This window comes from Amblyraja radiata, chromosome 18 (assembly GCF_010909765.2).
Source record: "Amblyraja radiata isolate CabotCenter1 chromosome 18, sAmbRad1.1.pri, whole genome shotgun sequence".
Classification (NCBI taxonomy): Eukaryota; Metazoa; Chordata; class Chondrichthyes; order Rajiformes; family Rajidae; genus Amblyraja; species Amblyraja radiata.
In genome coordinates, this window is record NC_045973.1 from 30,550,366 (window position 1) to 30,576,240 (window position 25,875).

The 25,875-nt window shown below is 46.6% G+C and overlaps 1 protein-coding gene across 3 annotated transcripts in view; it reads left to right on the top strand.

Annotated features, from left to right (window-relative positions):
* LOC116983323 (semaphorin-3E-like) overlaps positions 1–17,072 on the top strand; it is a 144,438-nt gene extending 127,366 nt beyond the window's left edge. For all 3 annotated transcript variants that reach the window (XM_033037029.1, XM_033037030.1, XM_033037031.1), the window contains 6 exons: positions 4,109–4,200; positions 5,813–5,854; positions 7,475–7,632; positions 8,331–8,398; positions 12,268–12,407; positions 15,823–17,072. In XM_033037029.1, the coding sequence (XP_032892920.1) occupies positions 4,109–4,200; positions 5,813–5,854; positions 7,475–7,632; positions 8,331–8,398; positions 12,268–12,407; positions 15,823–16,266 (944 nt within the window). In that variant the 3' untranslated portion in view covers positions 16,267–17,072. The remainder of the gene's footprint in view (positions 1–4,108; positions 4,201–5,812; positions 5,855–7,474; positions 7,633–8,330; positions 8,399–12,267; positions 12,408–15,822) is intronic.
* Positions 17,073–25,875: the final 8,803 nt, after the last annotated feature.

Below are 25,875 nucleotides of genomic sequence, written 5' to 3' on the forward strand. Positions count from 1 at the left end.
GTCTCTCTCTCTCTGCATCTCTTTCTACATCTCTCTCTGCCCCCCTCTCTCTGTATCTCTGCCTCTCTCTCTGCCCTCTCTCTCTCTGCCCCCTCCCTCTCTGCCCCCTCCCTCTCTGCCCCCTCCCTCTCTGCCCCCTCCCTCTGTGCCCCCTCCCTCTCTGCCCCCTCTCTCTCTGCCCCCTCCCTCTGCCCCCTCTCTCTTTGCCCCCCTCCCTCTCTAGCCATACCTGTGCAGTTGGGGGCTATGTGTGAGTGGATAGGGCAGGTGATGGGGTAAAAGGAGCGAATGAATAATAATATAACATCAGGGCCTCCCCTCCCCTTCCCCTTTTTCTCTGTCTCTCTCTGTCTGCATCTCTCTCTGCCTCCCTCTCTGCCTCTCTCTCTCTCTCTGCCTCTCTCTCTGCCTCTCTCTCTCTCTGCCTCTCTCTCTCTGCCTCTCTCTGCTCTCTGCTCTCTCTCTCTGCCCTCTCTGCCCCCTCTCTCTCTGCCACCTCTTTCTCTGCCCCCTCTCTCTCTGCCCCCTCTCTCTGCCCCCTCTCTCTCTGCCCCCTCTCTCTCTGCCACCTCTCTCTACCCCCTCTCTCTCTGCCCCCTCTCTCTTTGCCCTCTCTCTCTGCCTCTCTCTCTCTCTCTCTGCCCTCTCTGCCCCCTCTCTCTCTGCCACCTCTCTCTCTACCCCCTCTCTCTCTGCCCCCTCTCTCTCTGCCCTCTCTCTCTTTGCCCTCTCTCTCTGCCCTCTCTCTCTTTGCCCCCTCCCTATGTGTGAGTGGATAGGGCAGGTAATGGGAGTAAAAGGAGCGAATGAATAATAATATAACATCAGGGGGGGATGTTAGTGTGTGTGTGGGGAGTGGATAGTGTGTGTGTGATGCCACAGCCCCCCCCCCCCCCCCCCGCAACCACACGTTGAGGGAACGGGACCCAACAGATCCCCCTTGGTCTAGTGTGTATATATATATGTGTGTGTGTATACACATATATATGTTTAATATATATTGAATACACACACACACACATATAGATATAGATATATATATATACATACTGCTTATTTTTTCTTGTTTATTATATTGTTTAGAGAGTATTATGTTATTATTATGTTATAAAGGTATAAGAGCAGATTTAGGCCGTTTGGCCCATCAGGACTACTGCGCCATTCAATCATGGCTGATCTATCTTGTAAGTAGATCACATCCATGTAAAGATGATTAGTTCAACCTGGCATCATGTTCAGCATTGACGTTATGCACCATGGGGCCTGTTCCTGTACTGTTCCATGTTCTATGTTGTTTTTAAACATTAATGAAGCAGATGGCGTTTACAACAATCCAGAGGTATTGTAGTTAATGTACAGTGACCGGGATATTTTACGAGAATTTGAATTTTTCCAGTTGCCACACTGATTTCAAACCCATGCCCCTGGGTCGGGGTTCTCAACCACTGGCTGCTAATTCAGTGAATTAACCACCACACTGCTGTTCCACCAAAATGAGAGGGCCGCCAGAGCCTTAGATTAAGTTTGTACATTCATAAGTTATAGGAGCAAAATTAGGTTGTTCATCCCATCAAGTCTACTCTGCCATTCAATCATGATTGATTTATCTTTCCCTCCCAACGCCAGTCTCTTGCCTTCTCCCCATAACCCCTGACACCCGTACTAATCAAGAATTCAGTTAAGAGATTCAGTGTTGAATCAAGCCCTTTGGCCCACCGAGTCCACACTGACGAGCAATCACACGTACACTGGCTTTATCCTACACACAAGGGACAATTTACAAAGGCCAATTAACCTACAAACCTGCATACATCTTTGGAATATGGGAAGAACCGGAGCAGCCGGGGAAAACCCACGCTGTCACGGGGAGAATGTACATTGCGCGCCCACGGTCAGGATCGAACCCGGATCTCTACCGCTGCGTCATATGTGCTGCCCTTCAAATGACGTCTTGAATCAATTTTCCTCGCACTGACTGCATTGCTTGTCTATTGACCAGAGCCCAGGCCTTTCATATTCCATGAATGGACAATGCAATTCCATCGGCCTCTTGTCAGAATTTGCTTTTGCATCGAACTTCGACATTTGCAGGGTCATTTTCCAAGGTCACTCAACCAGCATCCTTCACCGCCAGCTGTGCAAGGCTGGCAAATCCTAGACGCTGTGTCTTCCTGCAGCCAGCTTGGCGCAACGTTTAACCAAGGCTGGGTATTGTCTCAGTGTGGCCTCCATTGTGATGAGACTAAGCCTGCCCGATGAAGGAACGTCACCTATTCCTCTGCTCCAGAGATGCTGCCTGACCCGCTGAGTTACTCCAGCATTTTGTGTCTGTCCCCTTATTGACACCATTCCATACAATCCCCTCCCTGAATTACTCGTTCAATGTTCTTGCAAAGTGCAGGAATGTTCTTTCTTCGAGATATAAATGGAGATGCGGCTTGGAAATAGGCCCTTTGCACCACCGAATCCACGCCGACCATCGATCACCAGTTCACACTAGATCTGTTAATCTCACATTCCCATCCTACACACTAATTTACTGAGGCCAATTAACCGGCAAATCTTGTGGGAGGATGTGGGAGGAAACCGGAACACCCGGAGAATGCCCACGCGATGACAGGGAGAACGTACAAACTCAGTACAGACAGCACCCATAGTCAGGATCAAACCCGGGTCTCTGGCGCTGTGAGGCAGCAACTCTACCGCTGTGCTATTGAGTCTCCCGTATCTTAACTTCAAACATGTAAAATTGAACAAACTGGAGGATTTGTACAGTATGTGTACAAGTTCAATTAGACCACGGAGCCAATGGTTCAGCAACGCTCAATAACAAGATCTATTCAGGATTTATTTGATTCCAAACTTTTTTATAAATATACCTCCCACTCCACCTCCACAATGACAGGAAATGGTAGTTGTTAGATTTCCTGGTACCCATTAGGCATTTGGCAGTAGTAAAGCAGAGAATGGTAGACACTGCCCAGTCCATCATGAGTGACCTCCCCACCATCAAAGGGATCTAGAGGTGGCGCTGCCTCAACAAGCCCATCTCATCAACCACCTTAGTGGCGCAGTGGTAGAGTTGCTGCCTTACAGAGCCAGAGACCTGGGTTCGATCCTGACTACTGGTGCTGTCTGTACGGAGTTTGTAAGTTCTCCCCGTGACCACATGTGTTTTCTCTGGGTGGTCCGGTTTCCTCCCACACTCCAAAGATGTACAGGTTTGTAGGTCAATTGACTTGAGCTAAAATTGTCCGCAGTGTGTAGGATAGTGCTAGAGTATGGCGATTGCTGGTCGGCGTGGACTCGGTGGGCCGAAGGGCCTGTTTCCGCGCTGTACCCCTAAACTATACATCACTCTGCCAATGCGCTCATTTCACTCCTACTGTCGGGAGACTGAAAACTCTGACTACCAGGTCCAAGAATAACTTCATCAAGCTCTTGAACACTACACAACACTAACCTCAACTATGAACCTCTGTGGACGTCCTTTGGTTGCACCAAGAATTTAGGGAATTTGGGAGCAGAAGAGGCCAGAATCAAACCCATCTAGCTGGAGAAATGAGGCCGTTGCTCTACCAACTGCACTACTCTGCCACCCAGGACATTCCCAATATACTTGACAACCAGTCAAAGCGTAGGTACTGGTGTAAGGTAGGATCCGTACGCAGCAAGATCTTGAAAGAACAATAGGATAAAGGCCACGTAACTCACCCTGTTTTCGCGACTTCATCTGTATTAATTGCCCAAGGAGAACTCCCATACATCTTGTCAATATTGTGTCCTAGGACCTCATCTGTGGTCCTACAGAGGTGAATGTTAAGCTGTGCATGATAGAATGCAGAACGTAGAAGATCAATGAGTACAGCACAGGAACAGGCCCTTTGGCCCACAATGTCCACGCCGAACATGGTGGCAAGATAAACTAATCCCATTTGCCTGCACGTGATCCACATCCCTCCATTCCCTGGGATTCAAGAGGCAGAGAGGCAGCAGAATCTCAGGGCATGACCATTGAACATATGAATGTATTTTGTCGTATTTTATGTTCTAAATTGTATTTGTTGAAGAGCTGAGTGAGTGGAGCTGGTGTTCTCTTCCTTTGCAGATACTGGAATGGTACTGAAGACAATCGCACTGCGGAAGGGGAACGCTGTGCAGAGTGAGGAAGTCATTCTGGAGGAGCTCCAGGTCTTCAAGGTACTCACTGTCTCCCATTAGATCGTGAAGTGTTGAAGAAATGAGAGGAATAGATCGGGTAAACGCAGCGTATTTTGCCCAGAGTAGGGGAATCGCGAACCAGAGGTCATAGATTTAAGGTGAGGGGGAAAATATTTACTGGGAACCTGAGGAGTAACTTTTTTTACATCAAGAGTGATGTGTGTATGGAACAAGCTGCTGGAGGAGGTACAGTGGCATGGTGGCACAGCAGTAGAGTAGCTGCCTTACAGCTTCAGAAACCTGGGTTCGATCCTGACTGTGGGTGCTGTCTGTATGAAGTTTTCACGTTCTCCCCGTGACCGCGTGTGTTTCCCTGTGTGCACCAGTTTCTTCTGACATTCTAAAGACATACAGGTTTGGAGGTTAATTAGCTTTGGGAAAAATTGTAAATTGTCCCTAGTGCATAGGATGGTGCTAGTGTATGGGGATCGCTGGTCGGTGGGCCGAAGGGCCTGTTTCTGCGCTGTATCTCTAAACTAAACTAAACTAAAAGACTGGAGGTGTAAGATAGAGTTCGGCTTCGGTATAAAATGATCTCCAACCTCATGACACAAAGCTGGATGGCAGTGTGAGCTGCGAGGAGGATGCTAGGAGGCTGCAGGGAGATTTGGATAGGTTGGGTGAGTGGGCAGATGCATGGCAGTTGCAGTAGAATGTGGATAAGTGTGACAAGAACAAAAAGGCTGATTATTGTCTGAATGGTGTCAGATTAGGAAAAGGGGAGGTGCAACGATACTTGGGTGTGCTTGTACATTAGTCACTAAAAGTAAGCAGTGAAGAAAGCTAATGGCATGTTGGCCTTCATTGTGAGAGGATTTGAGTATAGGAGCAAGGAGGTTGTACTGCAGTTGTACAGGGCCCTGGTGAGACCGCACCTGGGGTTTTGTGTGAAGTTTGGTCTCCTGGTTTGAGGAAGGACATTCTTGTGAGTGAGGGAGTGCAGCGTAGGTTCACCAGGTTAATTTCTGGGATGGCAGGACTGACATATGATGAAAGAATGGATTGACTGGACTTGTATTCACTGGAATTTAGAAGGATGAGAGGGTATCTTATAGACACGTAAAATTAAGCTTGATGTAGGAAAAATGTTCCCAATGTTGGGGAAGTCCAAAACCAGGGGTCACAGTTTAAGAATATGGGGTAGGCCATTTAGAACTGAGATGAGGAAAGACTCATCCAGAGAGTTGTGAATCTGTGGAATTCTCTGCCACAGAAAGCAGTGGAGGCCAATTTACTGGATATATTCAAGAGAGAGTTGAATATTGCTCTTGGGGCTAATGGAATCAAGGGCTATAGGAAGAAAGCAGGAACGGGGTACAGATTCTGGATGATCAGCCTTGATCATATTGAATGGCAGTGCTGGTTCGAAGGGCCAAATGGCCTACTCTTGCACCTATTTACTATGTTTCTATCCCTCGTCACTGCCTAAGCTTTTATCTGAAGTCATGGAATAGGAATGTGAACCTGCTGACCTCTTTAATGAGATGAAGCCAAATTCAATATTACCCCTAAGGGAAGGGAATTCTGGAATTGAGAGAAATTGGTTGTTTTGAAGTACATTGATTAACGGTGTCCATTTTAACATTGGCAGGTTTCAAATCCCATCACGGCGATGGAGATCTCGGTGAAACGGGTGAGTATCTCAGCTCCTTTGTGTCCTTCGGTTGTTCCATAGAGTCTCACAACTCAGGGAAAACAGGCCCTTCAGCCCATCATGTCTATGCTGACCATCAAATACCGATCTGTGCTAATGCCGTTTACCAACACTTGTTCAATGGCCTTGCTTATTTAAGTATGCATCCTGGTGCTTTTTTACATGTTTTGAGTGTTTGTCTTCACCACCTTCTCGTTCAAGATGACAAACACCTTCTAAGTGAAAAAATCAACCTCCGATCCTCCTACTCCTCTCTTCAAACCTGTGCCCTTTGGTCTTAGACGCCCCCATCATGGGGAAAAGTTTTGTTCTCTCGACCTCTGCCTCTCATAATTTTGTATGTCTGTCAGACTCCTCATCAGTCTCCGCTCCATGGAAAATAGACTCATCCCATTGAGTTTCCTCTCTCCTCAGAGCTGAAACACTATCCCAGGTCAAATCCTAGTGAACCTTTCCCTCTAGAAGGATCTTCTCAGGTTCTGTTTACTTAGTATTAGCCTTGGTTTATCATTGTCACCTGTACCTAGATACAGTGAACTAATTAGTTCACGTGTTATTCAGGCAAGTCACACCATACATGAGGGTGGCACAGTGACGCAGTGGGTAGAGCTCCTGCCTCACAGCGCCAGAGACCCGAGTTCAGCCCCGACCTCGGGTGCTATCCGCGTGGAGTTTGCACGTTGTCCCTGTGACCACGTAGGTTTTCCCGGCTGCTCCAGTTTCTTCCCACATTCCAAAGCAGTGCTGGTTTGTAGGTTAATTGGATTCTGTAAATTGCCCCTAGTGTGTAGGGTAAAACTAGTGTACAAGTGGTTGCTGGTTGGCGTGGTCCGAAGGGCCTTTTTCCATGCTGTATCTCTAAACTAAACCAAATTAAACTGAACTAAACTCCCACATTGCAAATAAAGTGTGGGTTTGGAGGTTAATTGGCCTCCTCTGTAAATTGCCCCTCCTATGACAACATAGAACTAGTGTGAACAAATGATGGATGGTTGGCGTGGACCCGGTGGGCCAACGGGCCTGTTTCCAAACGGTATCTTTCGATCAATCAATCAATGCGTACAATCAAACTATACACAACTACATCAGGTAGTGCAGGTCCACCACCAATATTCCGGCATCCTTGCTTCCGGAGCTTTCTGGATTTACCATTTTCCCGGACAAACAGAGATCACGGCTTCCAAGAGGAGTCCAACGGTACTGGAACGGTCCGCCTAGGCTGCCGGTGGGGTGTGATACCGGCCTGCAAATTCAGCTTTGGAAGTAGACTGTGGCAACGGATCTGCCGGCTCCGGCCCGGCCGGAATTCCAGAACCCCGGCCGCAGGGAGCGAGTTCGACCAAACCATTGACCGTGGAAGTCCCGATGAGGTTGAGATCCGCCACTTCACCCGGCCTAGGAGCCACACTTTTGGGGTGGATATCCAGGGTGGGGGGATTTCAAGTGCGCTCTCATAATTTTGTCCGGATTAAAGGAGGTGCCGGACCACCAGATGCCAGAAAACTGATGGTGGACCTGTACAAAAATATAGAGTGCAGAATATAATGTGACAGCCACAAAGGGAACATGGATAAAAACAGTTGTCCACCTTCTTTGCAGCAACAACTGTACATCGCCTCAAGAGTGGGGGTGGCCCAGCTGAAGCTCCATCAGTGCGAGACGTACGGCAGTGCCTGTGCTGAGTGCTGCCTGGCCAGGGACCCTTACTGTGCGTGGGACGGCAGCACATGCACCAGATACCAGCCCACGGCCAAGAGGTAACGCACCTACACTGGCTCATAACCAAAGTACTTCTACTGGTCTTTGAGATGTTCTGCATGTCCTTGAGGAGGTTCAATGGTTCAATGGTGTTTATTGTGACGTACTGTAAGCACTGCACATTCTGTTCGAATAAGAAATTATTTTTACTTAGCTCACGCATGCCCGAGTCGCCATATTTTGTCCGCACACACGCACACACGCACACAACAGGCTAGTGTGTAAAATAGTATTTCTATATCATCTCTTTTACTTCAAGGAGAAGGAAATGCAAATACTTTTTTTGCACACACGTCATACATTCCAAAACCACCAATGTTCCCTTTGTAGGAAACAATGTGCTGGAATAACTCAGCGGGTCAGGCAGCATCTCTGGAGAGCATGAATAGGTGACGTTTCAGGTCAAAACCCTTATTCAGATTTATTGTGGGGGGGGGGGGGGGGGGGGGGGGGGAGGGAGAAGAAAGCTGGTAAAGGGGAGAGGCGGGATGGAGCGTGGCAGGTAATAGGTCGACAAAGATAGGTCTCGACCCAAAACATCACCTATCCATGTTCTCCAGAAATGCCGCCTAACATGCCGAGTTACTCCAGCATTTTGTGCCCTTTTGTGTACAGGAATTAATTTCTACATTTAAACCTTGCAGATTGGATGAAAAGGAACCAGACTTAGATTAACCCCACATCTCTGTTTATTTAGACGCTTCCGAAGGCAAGATATCTGGAACGGGAACCCCATTCACCAGTGCCCGGACCAGAATTTGAGTGGTAAGAAAAATCTTGCCTCCTTCTTAGATAAACCTGCCTGATAACTTCATCATTCAAATGCAGTCGGCTTTTAAAACTAAGAGTGGCGATTGAAGGTAAAACACAGTGTGAGACAACTCACAAGAGCTATAAATTGAATTATGGAGACTGGAATTTTACACCATGTCTCCTCATCCCGTAAACGTGGTTGGCTGTTGCAACATTAGAAGCACTGTTGCGTTGTTAACACACTGTTATCTTCCCTGTGAGGTTTGTCCATTAAATTCTGACATGCAGCAGCCTAAGAATCTCTTTTTTAAATCAAGTGTGGTCAGCAAAATATGGGATGTTTGCGTTGGGAAATAGGCCCTGTTCCTGTTTCATGTCCTTATGTCAGGATCAGACTCCGAGGTCGGATGTAGCTTTTTTGTTGCATGCTCTCCAGTCAGCAGAAAGACAATTCACAACATAAAGGCTCTACAGGGCAGCATGGTAGCATAGTGGTAGAGTTGCTGCCTTACAGCGCCGGAGACCCGGGTTCGAACCTGACTGCGGGTGCTTGCCTGTACGCAATTTGTACGTTCTCCTCATGACCTGTGTGGGTTTTCTCCGAGATCTCTGGTTTCTCCCACACTCCAAAGATGTACAGGTTTGTAGGTTAATTGGCTTGGTAAGATTGTAAATTGTCCATAGTGTGTGTAATAGTGTAATGCCCCTGTCCCACTTAGGAAACCTGAACGGAAACCTCTGAAGACACTGCGCCCCACCCAAGGTTTCCGTGCGGTTCACGGAGGGTGCAGGTGGTTCCCGGAGGTTGCAGGTAGTGGAAGCAGGTAGGGAGACTGACAAAAACCTCCGGGAACCTCCGGGAACCGCACAGAAACCTTGGGTGGGTCGCAAAGTCTCCAGAGGTTTCCTAAGTGGGACAGGGGCATAAGTGTGCGGGGATCTGACACGGACTCTGTGCGTCGAAGGGCCTGTTTCCACTCTGTATCTCTAAACTAAACAAAACTAACGTTACAATCAAGCTGCCCACAGTGTATAGGTGTAGGATAAATGGAAAACATTTAGTGCAAGGTAAAGTCCAATTAAAGATAGTCTGTGGGTCTCCAATGAGGTGGATGGTAGCTCAAGACTCTCTCGGTTACCTTCACACAGAGGATGGTGCATGTATATAAACAGCGCCAGAGAAAGTGGTTGAGGCAGGTACAATAACAACATTTAATTCACTTGGACAGGCAAATGGTTAGGAAAACTGAGAGGGATATGGGCCAAATGCAGGCAAATGGGATTAGATTAGATTGGCATCTTGGTCAGCATGGAAGTGTTGGGCTTGTTTCCTTGCTGTGTTATTCTATGACTATAAGTGCCCTCCCATCACGTCACCATGGGTACCGCAGTGTGACATTCTCCACTCATCACACAGGGTTAACCTGAGCCTTAAGGCCCAGTGCTACTTCCCCGAGTTACTCACAAATTCCCCCAAGTTTTCCCCTTGATTCAAACTCGGGGAATGTCCGTAGCGAGTCCGTAGATATTTCCTAGCGGCTCGTTATGCCAGCCGTAGGTCATCGGGGCATCAGGTAAGTCGGGACGTTTTTTCAGCCGGTTGAAAAATGTCCACAAGTTAAAAAAAATAGCCCCGAGTACCTACTGCTGGCTATTACCGTAATTCTCCAAGTTTGAATCGAGGGGAAAACTCGGGAGAATTCGTGAGTAACTCGGGAAAGTGGGACAGGGGCTTTACTTGGGGAGGTAGCGAACACGAAGAAGGTGGGCGGCTTTGGGTGGACAGGGGACGTTATAGTTCTACAGCCATTAAGTTACTGGAATGGTGCAGAACAATGTATCAGAAATTCAGATCAAATCTGATAACTAAGAGGGACCCAGAATGGGGGCGCAGAGAAATAAGAGAGGCTCAGTGGGCCGCTGACAGCCCCGTCCCTGCTGCAGTAAGCCTGGTTTGCTGCTGGAGAAGATAAGACTGTACTAACAACTTCTGTAACTTTGTCGGTGCCAGAAACGTGACAACTCTTTGCGTACTTACTGCCTAAGTGCTTTGAGACTCTTGAAAGGCGCCCATAAATAAAATTTATTATTATTATTATTAAGTGAGGTCTGCTGTATGATTTTACCGAGTTGTATGCAAAAACAAAGAATTTCACTGTACCAAAGTGACAATAAAGTAACATTGAATCATTGAAATCCCAATGTTTAAATCCAATTAGGCAAATAATCTGAAATAGATACAAGTCATATAGAGGTATACAGCACAGAAACAGGCTCTTCAACCCAGCTCGTTCATGCCCCATCTGAGCTAGTTTGCCTGCATTTGACTCATATCTCTCTAACATAGAACTCGTCAGAACAGGTTATCGACGGTTGGTGTGAACTCGTTGGGCCAAAGGGCCTGTTTTCATGCTTTATTCTTCTGTCAACCGCCACGATATTGAACTCTGAAAATGGCTGCCAGCATATACAGAGATACAGAGATACAGCGTGGAAACAGGCCCTTCAGCCCACCGAATCCATGCCGACCAGCGATCGCCACACACTACCCTACACACTAGGGACAATTTACATTCTTTACCGAAGCCAATTAACCTATAAACCGGTACATCTTTGGGATGTGGAGGGAAACCGGAGCAAGCGGGGAAAACCCATTTGGCTACAGGGAGAACGTGCAAACTCCATACAGACAGCGCCCGTATTAGGGATAAAACCTGAGTCTCTGGTGCTGCAAGGCTGCAACTCCAGCGCTGTGTCCCCATGCCACCCGCAATTGCCCATTATAAGGGAAATTCTGCAATATATTGACAGAGATGTTTTTGTTCTTTGCTATAGTCCCATGTTTGGTGCTTTGCAGAGAAGATTATTTATCAGGGAGATGAGGGGTCAGTGCCTGAGCCTCCCATGTCCCGTCCATGATCCCGAATGGCGGCACTGTTTTGTCAGGTGCTTGCTCCCACACACAGGGGAGCAAGGCCCTCGTGAAGCCATGGAGTTGCCTGAGGGGCAGTCTGATGCTGAGCAGAATGGAGAGAGGTCTTGGGAGCGGCTCCTTTTCCCAGCCTTGCTGCCAGGGATCAAAACGTGGAGTGCCCAGAATGAAAGGACGAATGAAAGAAATGAATCAAAAATAGACGGATTGAATGTGACCTTTTCTTCCCTTCCCAATTAAGTCTCGTAAAGACCCCCACAGGCTTCCCCTCCCCCATTCTTGTCCTGTATTAGCTCACCACTCTCTCTGCAGCCAAAAGCGTACACATTTTCTTCTTCAAAAGCAATCCTCCAAATGGCGCACGTCCGTTCAGATACCATGATGTCTAATTTTAATTTTCTTTAAATAAAGTATGTCATGTTATGGAATAGAAGCATTTTCCCAAACCCCTGTGCTAAAAGTAGAATGAATAATGACTGAACATTGTGGTTCATTTCTCAAATTCAGTCCTGTTGGAGTCAACATTGTATATTTACTCGGCAACCGACATTTTAGAGGTTTTGTTCCTCCCTCAAAACGGCCTCTCCTTTTCTTAGGTTTAGGTTTATTATTGTCACTTGTATCAAGGTGCAGGGCAAATGGGATAGTATGGATGGGTAAAAAAATGTCAGCTTGGATATGGTGGGCTGAAGGGCCCATTTTTGTGGTGTATGGCTCTTTGAATCCCTGAGAGCCAAGTCCTGCAGCACAGTGGACCTAAGGCTGGGGAGTAGGATTAACTTAAGGTCCATTCTTGATTACCGTGGACACGGTGGGCTGAATGGTCTCGTGCTTTGCTAAAATCATCATGCCCTTATCTACAAGGTTTGGTTCTTTGCGATTTGAATGTCATTCTCAATATTTGGGTTTGCAGTATGTGCTGATTTTCACTGTGTTTGATTATTCACAGTGGAAGAGTTTGACAACGCGGAGGAGAGGGTGGTCTATGGGACGGAACACAACAGCACCTTTCTTGAATGCATTCCAAAATCTCTTCAGGCGTCTGTCAAATGGTTCATCCAGCGAGCTGTGGATCAGAAGAAGGATGAGGTGAATGCCGTTTGGTGCTGTAGTCCCTCTGTGCCCCGTTGGTAGTTCCACCTCCTGCAGATCTCACTGGGCCAGCTCATCACATGCACTCTGACCCACCGACCTTTGTGTTATATATATATGTGACGTGTCTGTGCACTGTGTTTGTGGGAAGGGTGGCGCAGTGGTGCAGCGCTTGACTTGCGTACAAGACGTACAGGTTTGTAGGTTAATTAGCTTGGAGTAAATGTAAAATTATCCCTTGTGTGTGTAGGATAGTGTTAATGTGCAGGGATCGCTGGGCGGTGCTGACTCCGTGGGCCGAAAGGCCTGTTTCTGCGCTGTATCTAAACTAAACTAAACTAAATATGCTGCCTTACAGTGCCGGAGACCTGACTACTGTGTTTGTATGTTCTCCCTGTGGGTTTTCCCCGGGTGCTCTGGTTTCCTCCCACGCTCCAAAGACATGCAGGTTCGTAGGTTAATTGGGTTTGGTTAAAAAAAAAGTCAATTGTCCCTTGTGTGTAGGATAGTGTTGGTGTATGGGGATTACTGGTCGGCACAGGCTCGGTGGGCCGAAGGACTTGTTTTCCGCGCTGTGTCTCTAAACTAAACTGGGGCTGAGACTTTAAAGCAGTGGCAGTTGTCAGAAGAAGAAGAAATCTTAAGAACGCCAAAATCTACAGATGATGGAGAATTGTAATTTAAAAAAGAAATGCTGGAAATTAATCAGGAGGACAACAACTATGGAGAGAGGAAGAGTGAATGTTTCAGGTTTTTCAATTCAATTCAATTCAATTTATTTGTCATTTGGACCCCGTTGAAGTCCAAACGAAATGTCGTTTCTGCAGCCATACATTACAAAATGAAAAAGACCCGAGACACAACACAATTTACACATCCATCCATCACAGCGCTGTGATGGAAGGCAAAAAAAATTATCTCTCCCCTGCACTCCCCCCCCCCCCCCCCCCCCGATGTCAAAGTCAAAGTCAAAGCCCCCGGCTGGCGATGGTGATTGTCCCGCGGCCATTAAAGCCACGCCGGGTGATGCAAGGTCACGCACCGGGTCTTGGTGTTAGAGCCCCGGCGTGCGCTCGCAAAGTCCCGCGGCCATTCCAAGCCGCGCGGGGCGGTGATGTAGGCCCCGCTCCAGGTGCTCTTCAACCCCGCAACTCGGGCGGGAGAAGTCGCCGCTGCGGAAGCCCCGAAAAGCGGTCTCCCAGCAGGGACCCGCGGGCTCCCGGTGCCGCCGTCCGCCAGACCCGCAGTTGTAGCCTCCGAATCTCCGGTGGTCGGGTCGCAGCAGCGCTCCACCACAGCTCCACCCGCTCCGGACTCGGCCAGCCCCGCGACGGTGAGTAGTCGGCAGCTCCGCAGCTGGTACCCCAGGTCGTTCCTGTTGGAGGCCGCTCCACGTTGCAGCCCCAACGACAACGGAGACCCGACAAAGAAAGGTCGGGTCTCCCGTGCAGGGGAAAGATTTTAAAGTTCCCCCCCGCAACCCCCACCCCCCCACACACATGCCCCGACAAAGAAAAATAATAAAAACTACATAGAAACAAGACAAAAATACGTTTGAAGACGTTTCATTAGAACTCACTGTGGAAGACCATCAACTTAAAATGTCAACTCTATTTCTCTCTCCACAGATGCCGCCTGACCCGTTAGCCGTAGTTTTTATTATTGAATGAGGACCCAACCTTTCTTTATGAGCAGAATTTGGAATTATGCCTTTCCATTAACCAGTATCAGATGTTGTGTTCTTTCCAGTTACATGCCAGCAGGATTAAGGATGACAAAGTAGAATTTCTTCCAGATGAATTCCAAAAGATTTAGCAACTGTCAATGGACAGATAATATATGTTAGATTATGGATGCTCATCACTGTCATTCTTTAACAATGTAACAAGCAGAGTTGATAGAAGGAATGCAGTTCGATGTAATGTGTATGGATTTGATGTCATGTATTTGGATTAGGTTGATGCAGTCTATTGGGTTTTCAGAAGGTTAGTGGATTTGATGCGGTTTATTACATTTTCAGAGACTTTTGACAAGGTGCCACGTAAACAGCTGCTGCAAAAGATTAGACCACATGGCATTTGGGGGAAGAGTGTTAGCATGGATTAAAGGTTCTTGCATTGAATGCAGTGACCTGGAATGAACAAGACCTTGTGGACGTGCATGTATTACAAAATCTCTTCAGGTGTCTGTCGAATAGAACTTGCGGACTGCACCAAGAAGTGGGGCGGCGCAGCGGTAGAGTTGCTGCATTACGGTGCCAGGGTCCCGGGTTTAATCCAGGAATTTACCACTAATTTAGGTTAAATCAGATTAGATTAGATTAGATTAGATTGTTGTCATACGCACCAGGGTGCAATGAAATTCCTTGTTCATGTGAATCTCACTGGGCTGTACAGTGGCGCAGCAGTAGAGTTGGCGCCTTACAGCGCCAGAGACCTGGGTTTGATCCTGACGATGGGTGCTGTCTGTACGGAGTTTGTCCGTTCTCCCTGTACGTGCTCCCTGTTTCCTCCCACGCCCTAAAAATATACAGGTTTGCAGGTTAATTGACTTTGTTAAAATTGTAAATTGCCCCTAGTTTTGGATAGTGCTAGTGTACGTGGACTCGATGGGCCGAAGGACCTGTTCCCGCGTGGTATCTCTAAACTAAACTCACAGAGCAAACAGTACACGTGCAATAATGATAAATACAGCAACTAATACAACAGTAAATACAATGATATTAGCAAATGGAATTTAACAGGGGAATGTATGAAGTTATATAAGAGGGAGCTGTAAAGGGTTGAACAAGGTACAGAGTAGGTGTTCTTCTGCCCAAATCACAAAAATTAGCAGTCAGTTTCAGCAAGTGTACATTCTCCCTGTGACCACGTGGGTTTTCTCCAGTTTCCTCCCGCACTACAAAGACGTGCAGGTTGGTAGATTAATTGGCTTCTGTTGATCATAAATTGCATAGAATAGTGCTAGTGTACGGGGTTATCGTTGGTTGGCAAGGACTCAGTGGAATGAAGTTCCTGAGTCCTGGTTCACACTGTATCTCTAAAGTCCAAAGTAAAGTCTAAAACCTGTTGGTTAATTGGCTTCTGTAAATTGCCCCTAGGATGAAGGATGCGAACATGGGATAACATAGAACCCGTGTGAACGGTTTTGATCGTTAGTTGGCGCAGACACGTTGGGCCGAAGGGCCTGTTTCCGCGCTGCTTCTCCAAACTAAACTAAACTAAGATGTGCAGGTTTGAAGGTTAATTGGCTTCTGTAAATTGTTCCTAGTGTGTAGGATAGAATCAGTGTATGGGTGATCGGTGGTCGGTGTGGACTCGGTGGGCCGAAGGGCCTGTTTACACGTTGTATCTCTAAACTAAACAAAACAAAACAATAAACTCAACTTGACTTGCCTCTGTAATGTTTACAGGTGAAAACGGATGAGAGGATCATCAAGACTGAACATGGTCTCTTGTTCAGGAAGATTTACCGGATGGATGAAGGCACGTACTACTGCCAGACCATGGAGCAAGGCTTCACCCAGACGGTGACCAAGATCTCTCTGGAGGTGCTGGAGAACGAGCAGCTGGAGGAAATCTTCAACCGGGACGACGAGGAGCGCAGCAACCGGCCCTGCACCCCTCAGCCGCGGAGGCCGCACAGCCACAAGCCCTGGTTCAAGGACATCATGCAGCTGATCGGCTACTCCAACCTACACCGGGTGGAGGAATACTGCGAGCGGGTCTGGTGCAACGAGAAGCAGCGCAGGAAACGCAAGATGATGGCCGGCAAGTGGAAGTTCCTGTCGGAAGGGGGCAAGAAGGGGAAGAGCAGACCCCGCAACAGAACGCCCAGGCACGTCGCCGGCACATAGACCTGGCCCGGTTCCACACGCATTGGAGGATCTCCAGAGGCCAAACTTTAGACTAGGCTTTCATGGGACAGCAAAGTAACCGTGCATTCAGAAACATTCCTCAGCTGGGGCTATGACCCTCACTGCTCAAAACATCAGGAGAAAAATATGGAACCAAAGGTCACCAAAGTCTTTTACTGTTACTCCAACCTTAACTCCATCAACTAAGTTACCATATTATTTTTGAATCCACTGCATCATATGATCTCATTTTTTTTTATCATGTTGAAAAGTAACATTAAGATCTGTGTATTTATATATGTTATTTAATAATTCATTAGAAATTCAATAGAGGGATGGATACATCAATTCAGTAAATGACAGAGCAAGATCTGAATACCTTTAGTACAGCAGAGTGTATCTTGTTCAATGCCTGGTACGTGTCAGTACCAAGTCTTTGATAGCATCAGTCAAAGACGCGTATTAGATTAGGAATGGATGGGTATCAAAGTGTGCACAGTACTGTCTTGGGGACAACTGGACACCCAACTTTTCTGGGCAAGATTTGATCCTTTATATTTTCACGAGTTCATAAGTCAATAGTGCAGAAATAGGCCATTTGGCCCATTGATTCTACTCCTCCATTCAATCATGGCTGATCTATCTATCCCACTCAACCCCATTCTCCTGCCTTCACCCCGTAACTTTTGACTCCCTCGCGAATCAAGAACCTAAGGCTTATGGGCGGCACAGTGGCGTAGGGGTAGAATTGCTGCCTTACCGCGCCAGAGACCCGGGTTCAATCCTGACTACGGATGCGTCTGTATGGAGATTGGACGATCTCCCCATGGCCTGCATGGGATTTCTCCAGGTGGTCCAGTTTCCTCCCACACCCCAAAGACATACAGGCTAATTGGCTTCGGTAAAATTGTAAATTGTCCTTAATCTTTGTACCATACCGACCAGTGTGTGGATCGGTGGACTGAAGGGCCTGTTTCCGTGCTGTATCTCTAAACTAAACCTGTTAATCTCCACTTTAAAAATACCCAAAGACTTGGCCTTCCCAGCCGTCTATGGCGATGAATTCCACAGATTCACTACCCACTGCCTAAAGAAATTCCTCCTCATCTGCTTTCTAAAGGTTCATCCTTTTAATCTGAGGCTGTGCCTTCTGGTCCGAGACTCTCCCACTAGTGGAAACATCCTCTCCACGTCCACACTATCCAGGCCTTTCATTATTCGGTAAGTTTCATTGAAATCCCCCCTCATTCTTCCAAACTCCATCGAGTACAGGCCCAGGGCCATCAAAAGCTCATCGCTTTACTAATCGACATGGAAAGTGTGCCCTGATGTTTGAGGGAGATTCCATTATCATTAGATTTCCAGGTGTCAATATGTGAGGTCCGCTGGTGAGGAAACTGAGTGAGCTAACTCCACTGCTTCATAGAAAATAGCTTTGCAGACCAAACTCCGAGCAACAGTCCTTGCTTTATGAACCTTTGCAACTGGAGAAATATGTATCCTCATAGAAATACATACATTTATCAACATGCAGAAGAATATACTCCAATGCAGGAACAGGGAACTGCTGACAAAAACACAAAGTGTTGGAGTAACACAGAACCGACCCAAGACATTGCCTATCCACGTTCTCCAGAGATGCTTCTTGCCCCACTGAGTTACCCCAGCATTTTGCAGTACCTTCCAATGAGTACATTTTACAAGATATATATTTCAAAGGCTATCATTCAATGGTGCGTTCTGAAAGATCACCTTGAAGGAATATCCTTCAAGGAATATATTCCAATGGATATATTACAGTAGATATTTTCCATCAGCTATGGGCGACACTGTGACGCAGTGGTGGAGTTGCTGCCTTACAGCGCCAGAGATCCGGGCTCGATCCTGATTACAGGCGCTGCCTGTACGAAGTTTGCACGTTCTGCCCGTGACCGTATGGGTTTTCCCTGTGTGCTCCGGTTTCCTCCCACATTCCAAAGACGTACAGAATTGTTGATTAATTGGCCTCGCTAAAGATTGTATATTGTATCTTCTAGTAGGACAGTGCTAGTGTATGGGGTGATCGCTGGTCGGCGTGGACACGGTGGGCCCAAGCGCCTATTTCCGCGTTGTTTCTCTAAACTAATCCATTGTGCAATTGGTGAATACAGATGAGTATATTCTGATGGATATATTCAAAGATATATAACAATAGGCATATTCTAATGTTTATATTGAATTGTATATTCTAGCGTATAAACTTTGAAGGATAAGCCCTGATATTTCCATTGGCTATATTCCAGTTGCTTTTCCATGCTTCACTGCGTATTTATCACACTTCCGTCATTTCCTATTGCCTGAATGAAGTTCACTTTCATGCTGTTTAATTAAAACCAGACTTAAAGAAAAACAAGTTGTGATTTACGTTGTAAATAGAGGACCTGGCATTGATCAGAAATACATTCGATTATTTTCATGAACTGCAGAAAAAAAAATAGCTTAGCGTGAGATTTTATTGTGGGTAGAATAAAATTCAGATGCGAATTTTGCAACTAAACGATTTCTGACTATTGCGCTTGGTCCTTAACAATACTGGATAAACATGCTATCAATTCTTCAGTGAAAGTCTCATTCCAAGTTACAATGTCCAAAAATGGAATAAATTATCCGCACTGTTTCAAATGGATTAGATGGGAATAAAAATATTTAAAAATACGGAGTTTGTACATTCTGCCTGTGATCCCGTGGGTTTTCTCCGGTTGCTCTGGTTTCCTCCCGCATTCCAAAGACGTATAGGGTTGTAGGTCCGAAGATGGATTCAGATCCAAAATGTCACCTATTCTTTTTATCCAGAGATGCTGCCTGAACCATTGAGTTACTCCACCATTTTGTGTCTAACGTTGATATAAACCAGCATCGACAGTACTTTCCTACACGGGTTTATAGATTAATTGGCTTTGGTAAAAAAATGTAAATTGTCCCTCGTGTGTAGAATAGTGCCAGTGTCTGGGGTGATTGGTGATCGGCACTGGATCTTTAACGATAAGGTCTAAAGAGAAACTTTCGAAAGTTCATTGAACACATACTCAAAAAGAATACTTGTCTTGGTCCATGGGGATTGAGCAGAGATTGGGGGATAAGTGGATTCCTCTTGGTGGAGATGTCTGGGCGGCACAGTGGCGCAGCTGGTAGAGCCGCTGCCTCACAGCACCACAGACCCAGGTTCGATCCTGACCTCGGGTGCTGTCGGTACGTGGGTTTATGACCACGTGGGTTTTCTCCTGGTGCTCCGGTTTCCTCACATATCCCAAAGACGTGAAGGTTAATTGGCCCTCTGTGAATTGCCCCCTAGTGTGTAGGATAGGATAAGATATGGGTGACCAATGGTCTGCATTTACTCAGCAGGCTGAAGGGCCCTTTTCCACGCCATATCTCTCAAAAACCAACATTCCTACAGGAATTGATCGGGTGGGACTGGACCTTGTTGATGCTAGCAACCTTGTAAAAAAAAATGCAAGTCTTCAAATAAATTGCTCGTGGATTATTCAAGTAACCATATGCCACAGCTGAAATCATTCTGATTTTGGTTACTGTGTACATGCTTGAAGGGTGGCATTGCTGGTCTAGCCTCTCAGCACCAGACTCACATTTCCAATACCCTCCTCCATCTGTGATTGACCGATCAAATGAATGAATGAATGAATTATACAGCATTGAAACAGGTCCTTTGGCCCATCGTCTACACAATGGACCATGTGGCTTATTTCCTAGTGCTCTGGTTTCCTCTCAAAGACATGCAGGTTGGTAGAGGTAGAGAAAAGAATCCTATGATTAAGGGCCACTGATCATCCAATGGATAGACACACAGTGCTGGGGTAACTCAACGGGTTGGGCAGCATCTCTGGAGAAAAAGGATAGGTGACGTTTCGGGTCGGGTCCCTTCTTCAGATTGAAAGGGGGCGGGGTGGGGGAGGTAAAGAGCTGGAGGTGAGGAAAGACCAGGACTAAGCAAATGACCTCAGGTAGGGCATTGCCTGGTAGGTCCACTGGAGGCTAGGAAGGGGTGACCAAAGAGGATCAATGTGGAGAACTATGGAACTGGTAAAATGACTGGGGAGGAGGAAGGGGGAGGGGAGCGTTTGTGAATTGCCCAGTTATTTTCCAATTGGTGACATTGACTGACTAATGAGGGGGCAGTGTGGCGTGGCAATTGGTGACCTAACACATGCCTCTAGAAAGCGTACCACCATTGGCAACTCACCAGAGAGGTTTCGGGAGCCGTTGGTTAGAAGAGTGCACAGGAAAATAATTAGGAAAATATGATAGTGCTGAGTAAAACAAAACAAAAATCTAATCACTCCCTTATTTGTTAGTGTGAATATACCGTCACTGAGCAACATTGGTATGGTGTTCCTTATCAATGACTATTGCTTCACGGAGATTTGTGTCCAGTTGCAATTTGTAAAATACTGTATATATTTACTTTGTAGTATGTTGTAAAAGATTAGTTATTACAGTTCATGTTTTCTCTCTATTGATTGTGTTTCCAGTTATAAATTGCCTCAAAGCTTGGAGTTTGAATACGACGATGGGACAATGTGATTTTCATTTTCTTTTTCTTTATTGAAAGAATTACTAAGTATTTATGATTACAGACGTAAAAGCTGCCGAGATTCCTTGGTCTACTGACCCACAACATCGCAAGTTGAAGGATGCCGTCAATACATCCCAAAGATGTGTGGTTTTATTGCCCACTGTAAATTGCCCTTAGTGTGTAGGGTGTGGATGAGCAAGTGGGGTTACACAGAACTAGTTGCCAACCGGAGTTCGATGGCCGGCATGGACTTGTTGGGCCAAGGGGCCTGTTCTTATGCTGTGTTTCTATATTAACAAGTCTGAGGCAAAACTGGTAGTGCTGCCACCTCACAGAACCAGAGATCCTGGGTTCAATCCTGACCTCTGGGTCGAGAGTGCATGTTCTCCCTGTGACCGCATGGGTTTCCTCCGGGTGCTCCGGTTTCCTTCCACATCCCAAAGACGTGCGGGTTTGTAGGTTAATTAGCCTCAATAAAATTATCCTTAGCATGTAGGGAGTGGATATGAAAGTGGGATGACATAGAACTAATGGGAATGGGTGATCGAAGGTCAGCGTGGACTCGATGGGCAGAATGGCCTGTTTCCATGCTGTATCTCTAAATTCTAAACTCTAGGAAATAGCTGAGTAGAGGTTCATTATCACAAACCCCTGGAATATTTGGAAAGGGAAGTTTATTTTTAAACACAGATTCTGATGCTTGTACCTAGGAAGTAAAAGAATGGAAGAAGATTCTTTTTTTGAAAGGAGCTCAGTCTGTGATGTAGATGTTTAGAGGAGCAAATATTTCTCCATAATGCTGTAAATCTTCTTTAATTTAAATCCAGTGACCATTGGCATTCTGCAGCTTTAATTATTTTTAAATGGAACTGTGTTAAATCGAACACTGTATTTAATCAGTTTACATAGAGTTTAGTTGTAATGTTTACTTTGTGTGTATTTATACTCTTTCATTTCAATAAAGCTGAAGTATATTAGAATACGGCTTTTAAATGTGAACCCTCTCTTTTATTTGGAGATCGGGAGATTAGTTCAGATTTTTATTTGGATGGTACAGATGATGGGACTTTCAATTGGCCGGCCAGCTGTCCGTTATCCCCAATAGCTTGGCCTTGGAGTAGGATCCTGGCTGCAGTCTCATTCTATAAAGCCACCTTGGAGCTATACAGTGTGGAAACAGGCCCTTCGGCCCAACTTCCCCATACCGACCGACATGTCCCCCTCTACACTAGTACCACCTGCCTGCGTTTGGCCCATATCCTTCTAAACCTTTCCTGTACTCGTACCTATCCAAATGTCTTTTAAACATTATCATAGTACCTGTCTCAATGACCTCCTCCAGCAGCTCATTCCATATACCTACCCCACTGTAAGTTTAAAAGCAAAGTTGCCCCTCAGGCTCCTCTTAAATCTCCCCCCCCCCCCCCCCCCCCCCCCCATTACCTTAAATCTTATGTCCTCTGGTTCTTGATGCCCCTACTCTGGGTAAAAGACTCAGTGTGTCTACCCTATCTATTCCTCTTATGATCTTATACACCTGTGTAAGATCACCCCTCATCATCCTGTGCTCCATGGAATAATGTCCCGGCCTGCTCATCCTCCCCCTGTGACTCAGACCCATGAGTCCTGGCAACTTCTTTGTACATTTTCTCTGCACTACTTTCCACCTTCCAACTGTTTGGAGGAACCAGCTTCAACAGTTGTCAAAGTTGTTGTTTAAGGTTAGTAGGTTAATTGGCTTCAGTAAAAAAAAAATGTTCATTGTCCCTAGAGTGTAGGATTGTGTTGGAAGGATGCTGGTTTAAACCGAAGATAGACACAAACTGCTGGAGTAACTCAGCGGGTCAGGCAGCATCTCTGGCGAAATGGAATAGGTGACGTTTCGGGTTGAGATCCTTCTTCAGACTGAAGAGTCAGGGGAGAGGGAAACGTCACCTATTTCTTTTTCTCCGGAGACGCTGCCTGACCCTGAGTTACTCCAGCTTTTTGTGTCTGTTGTAAGATGTTGTTGGTGTACGGGGTGGTCGGCGCGGGTCGGGTGGGCTGCAGGGCGTGTTTCCCCGCTGCATCCCCCGGTTACTCTACGATGCTTTTAGCGACCCTGTGCTAACCTGACTAAGCGTCACCCGGACCACTTGCTCCTCCCCTCCCTGTCCCGGGGTTCCCCGCGGAGGGAGCTGCATGTCCTCATTGTATCGAGGTGCTGTCTGTCCCAATTGCTGTTGCTTGAACTAGCTGTGGAACACAAGCACCCATTGTCCTCTCCACATTCTCATCCAACTCAAGAGACATTGTTTGGAAGAAAGTGTCCCTGAGCAGGTGGGCTGGCATGTCACAGACCTCTCCTTATTATTCTTCCTGCCGGCTGCCAGCCTCAATCAAAGTGGTGATAGAAGGATAAGGGAGAGATAGTTTATGTTAGTGTCGGAAGGAAATGCAGATGCTGGTTCACACCAAAGATAGACACAAAAAGCTGGAGTAACACAGCGGGGCAGGCTGCATCTCTAGATTCAGGTCTCGACCTGAAACATCACCCATTCCTTCTATCCAGAGATGCTGTCTGTCCCACTGAGTTACTCCAGCATTTTGTGGGTATCTTCGATTGTTTTTTCCAGGATCGTCTGCCTTTATTACTGGGATCGACACAAAATGCTGGAGTGACTCAGCGGGTCAGAAAGCATCCCTGGAGACGAGGTGATGTTGCGGGTCGAGACCCTTCATCAGACTGAGAGCGAGGGGAGAGGGAAACTAAAGGTATGAAAGGGTGCAGAACAAATCAGAGCCAGACCATTATTTCTGGGGCATGGATTCAAACTATTCTAGATTACCAGTTCCCTCCACCACCCAAAACCTTTATTGTACAGAGGGACCTCGAGAGCAAGTCCGTGGTTCAGTGGTGCAGCAGTAGAATTGTGTCAGAGTCAGGGGTTCGATCCTAACCATGGCTATAATGGGGCTTTTTCACGGGGCGAGTTGACGCAAGATGTCACCAGAGTGAAGAGGTCGTGGTCCAGCACGAGTCTCGCACGATATAACGGGTGGTAGATAAAGAGTTCCCACGGTACTCGGCATTTCTGTTATTTGTGCGAGTGACTTGTCCGTTTCCCGAGCTTTCGCGTTAAATCTTGAATGAACATCGTGAACTACACGTGACACAAATGATGTAACTTTTTTTTTCACACACTATATATATCCTCCCTTGGTTGAATTGGCTCATTTGGAGACATGTTTTACTGTGTATGTGGGAGACACAGCACACAGATGGACTGAGCACAGTACCTCGGTCTTATTGTGTGTGGGAGAGGGGGAGAAAGAGACGTACACTCACAGAGGCAGAGTCTCTCAGCCTGTGTAAGAGGGAGGGAGAGAGAGAGAGAGGCACACACAAGGTGGATGTGAAATCTCACCTGCCTGTTTCAGTGACAGACACCCGCCGCCAGTAAATGAAGACCCCCCCATCTGTCTCCCCCTCCTCTCCCTCGACTCCCCCACCTTTCCCTCCCAACTCCAGTCCCGTCCCGACCCCCTGGGAAACTGAATAGAGCAACAATATAGATATAGAAACTGAAACAATATAGAAACTGAATAGCGCAACATGGCAAAAACATCTCTGACACGCTTTACCCCCTTTCTTTGAGATTTTCTGGGAGCCATCTCTGCAAGTGTTCCTGTTAAAAAGATTATCCAACAATGACAATTAGGTGGGACGTCCTCGAAGGACACATACTCACCTTCTGTCCCCTCTGTCCAGCTTCCGGGTTTACCGTTCGCAGGAGTTCCCACGCGCTATATCTCTAAAATCTGAAGTTAGGTAATGTCTAAAGGAACTGCATAAGCTGGTTAATGCTGGTTAATACGCACAGAAGGACACAAAATGTTGGTGTAACTCAGCAGGTAAGTCAGATCTGGGAAGAAAAACATAAAAAGCTGGAGTAAGTCAGCGGGTCAGGCAGCATCTCTGGAGAAAAAGAATAGGTGGCGATTCGAATCGGAGCCCTTCTTCAGACAGCCTAATCGGAATTGAGTCTGAAGATGTGTCTCGTCCCGAAACATCAGCTTTTTTTCTCCAGAGATGCTGCTTGACTCGCTGAGTTACTCCAGCTTTTTGTGTCTGCCTTCAGTTTAAACCAGCATGTGCAGTTCACTCCTTACACGGGTCTCTGTACAACATTGATTGGTAGCGTTCCGGACCCCTGGACCCGAGGACTCCGACCTGTATCTCTCAAAGAAGTACATGTGAAAAATTTCTCACGGACCATAAAAATGCGTAACCTTTCAGTAAAGTCCCTTTTAAAGTCCCTTTTAAAGATTATAGTTATTTTCTTGAATCTCATTAACATAACTCATGAATAAGTTGATGTCCATATGCGGATGCAAATCTTTATTTTTATTTATTTTTAAAATTCAATCCCACAGAAGATAATTTTTACTCACCTTCTGTCCCCTCTGTCCAGCTTCCGGGTTCACCGTTCGCAGGAGTTCCCACGGTACCCGCAAGAGTTATTACGGATATCGCACTGGCCACTACGTTCATATAATGTTGCAATACTCAACCACAAGTGTACAAGTCAATCTTGGAGAAATTCAAACTTTCTTGAATTTTCTCCCAAGTGACCAAGTTACACGACTACCTGCCGTTAGCGCTACGGTGGTCCACGGTGGTCCACGAATGCCGTACTGTTATCGCACGAGGTTCCCACGATGTTAAACTCCGGTTAACTCTTGCGTCAAGTCGCCCCGTGAAAAGGCCGCTTAACCATCAGGCTATTAAACACAACAACATCCAAGCGAGCTCCAAACTATATAGACTTGGTGGCACTATTTTTGACTTTATTGTTTATTTATTTGTCTATTTGTTACATAATGTATCGCAGTAATGCAGCGGGTATCAGCTGCTGCCTCATCGTCAGAGTCATGGGTTCAATCCTGACATCAGGCACTGTCTGTGTGGAGTTTGCACGTTCTCCCTGTGACCACGTGGGTTTCCTCCGGAGGGTCCGGCTTCCTCTCACATCCTGAAGACGTGTCATTTTTGT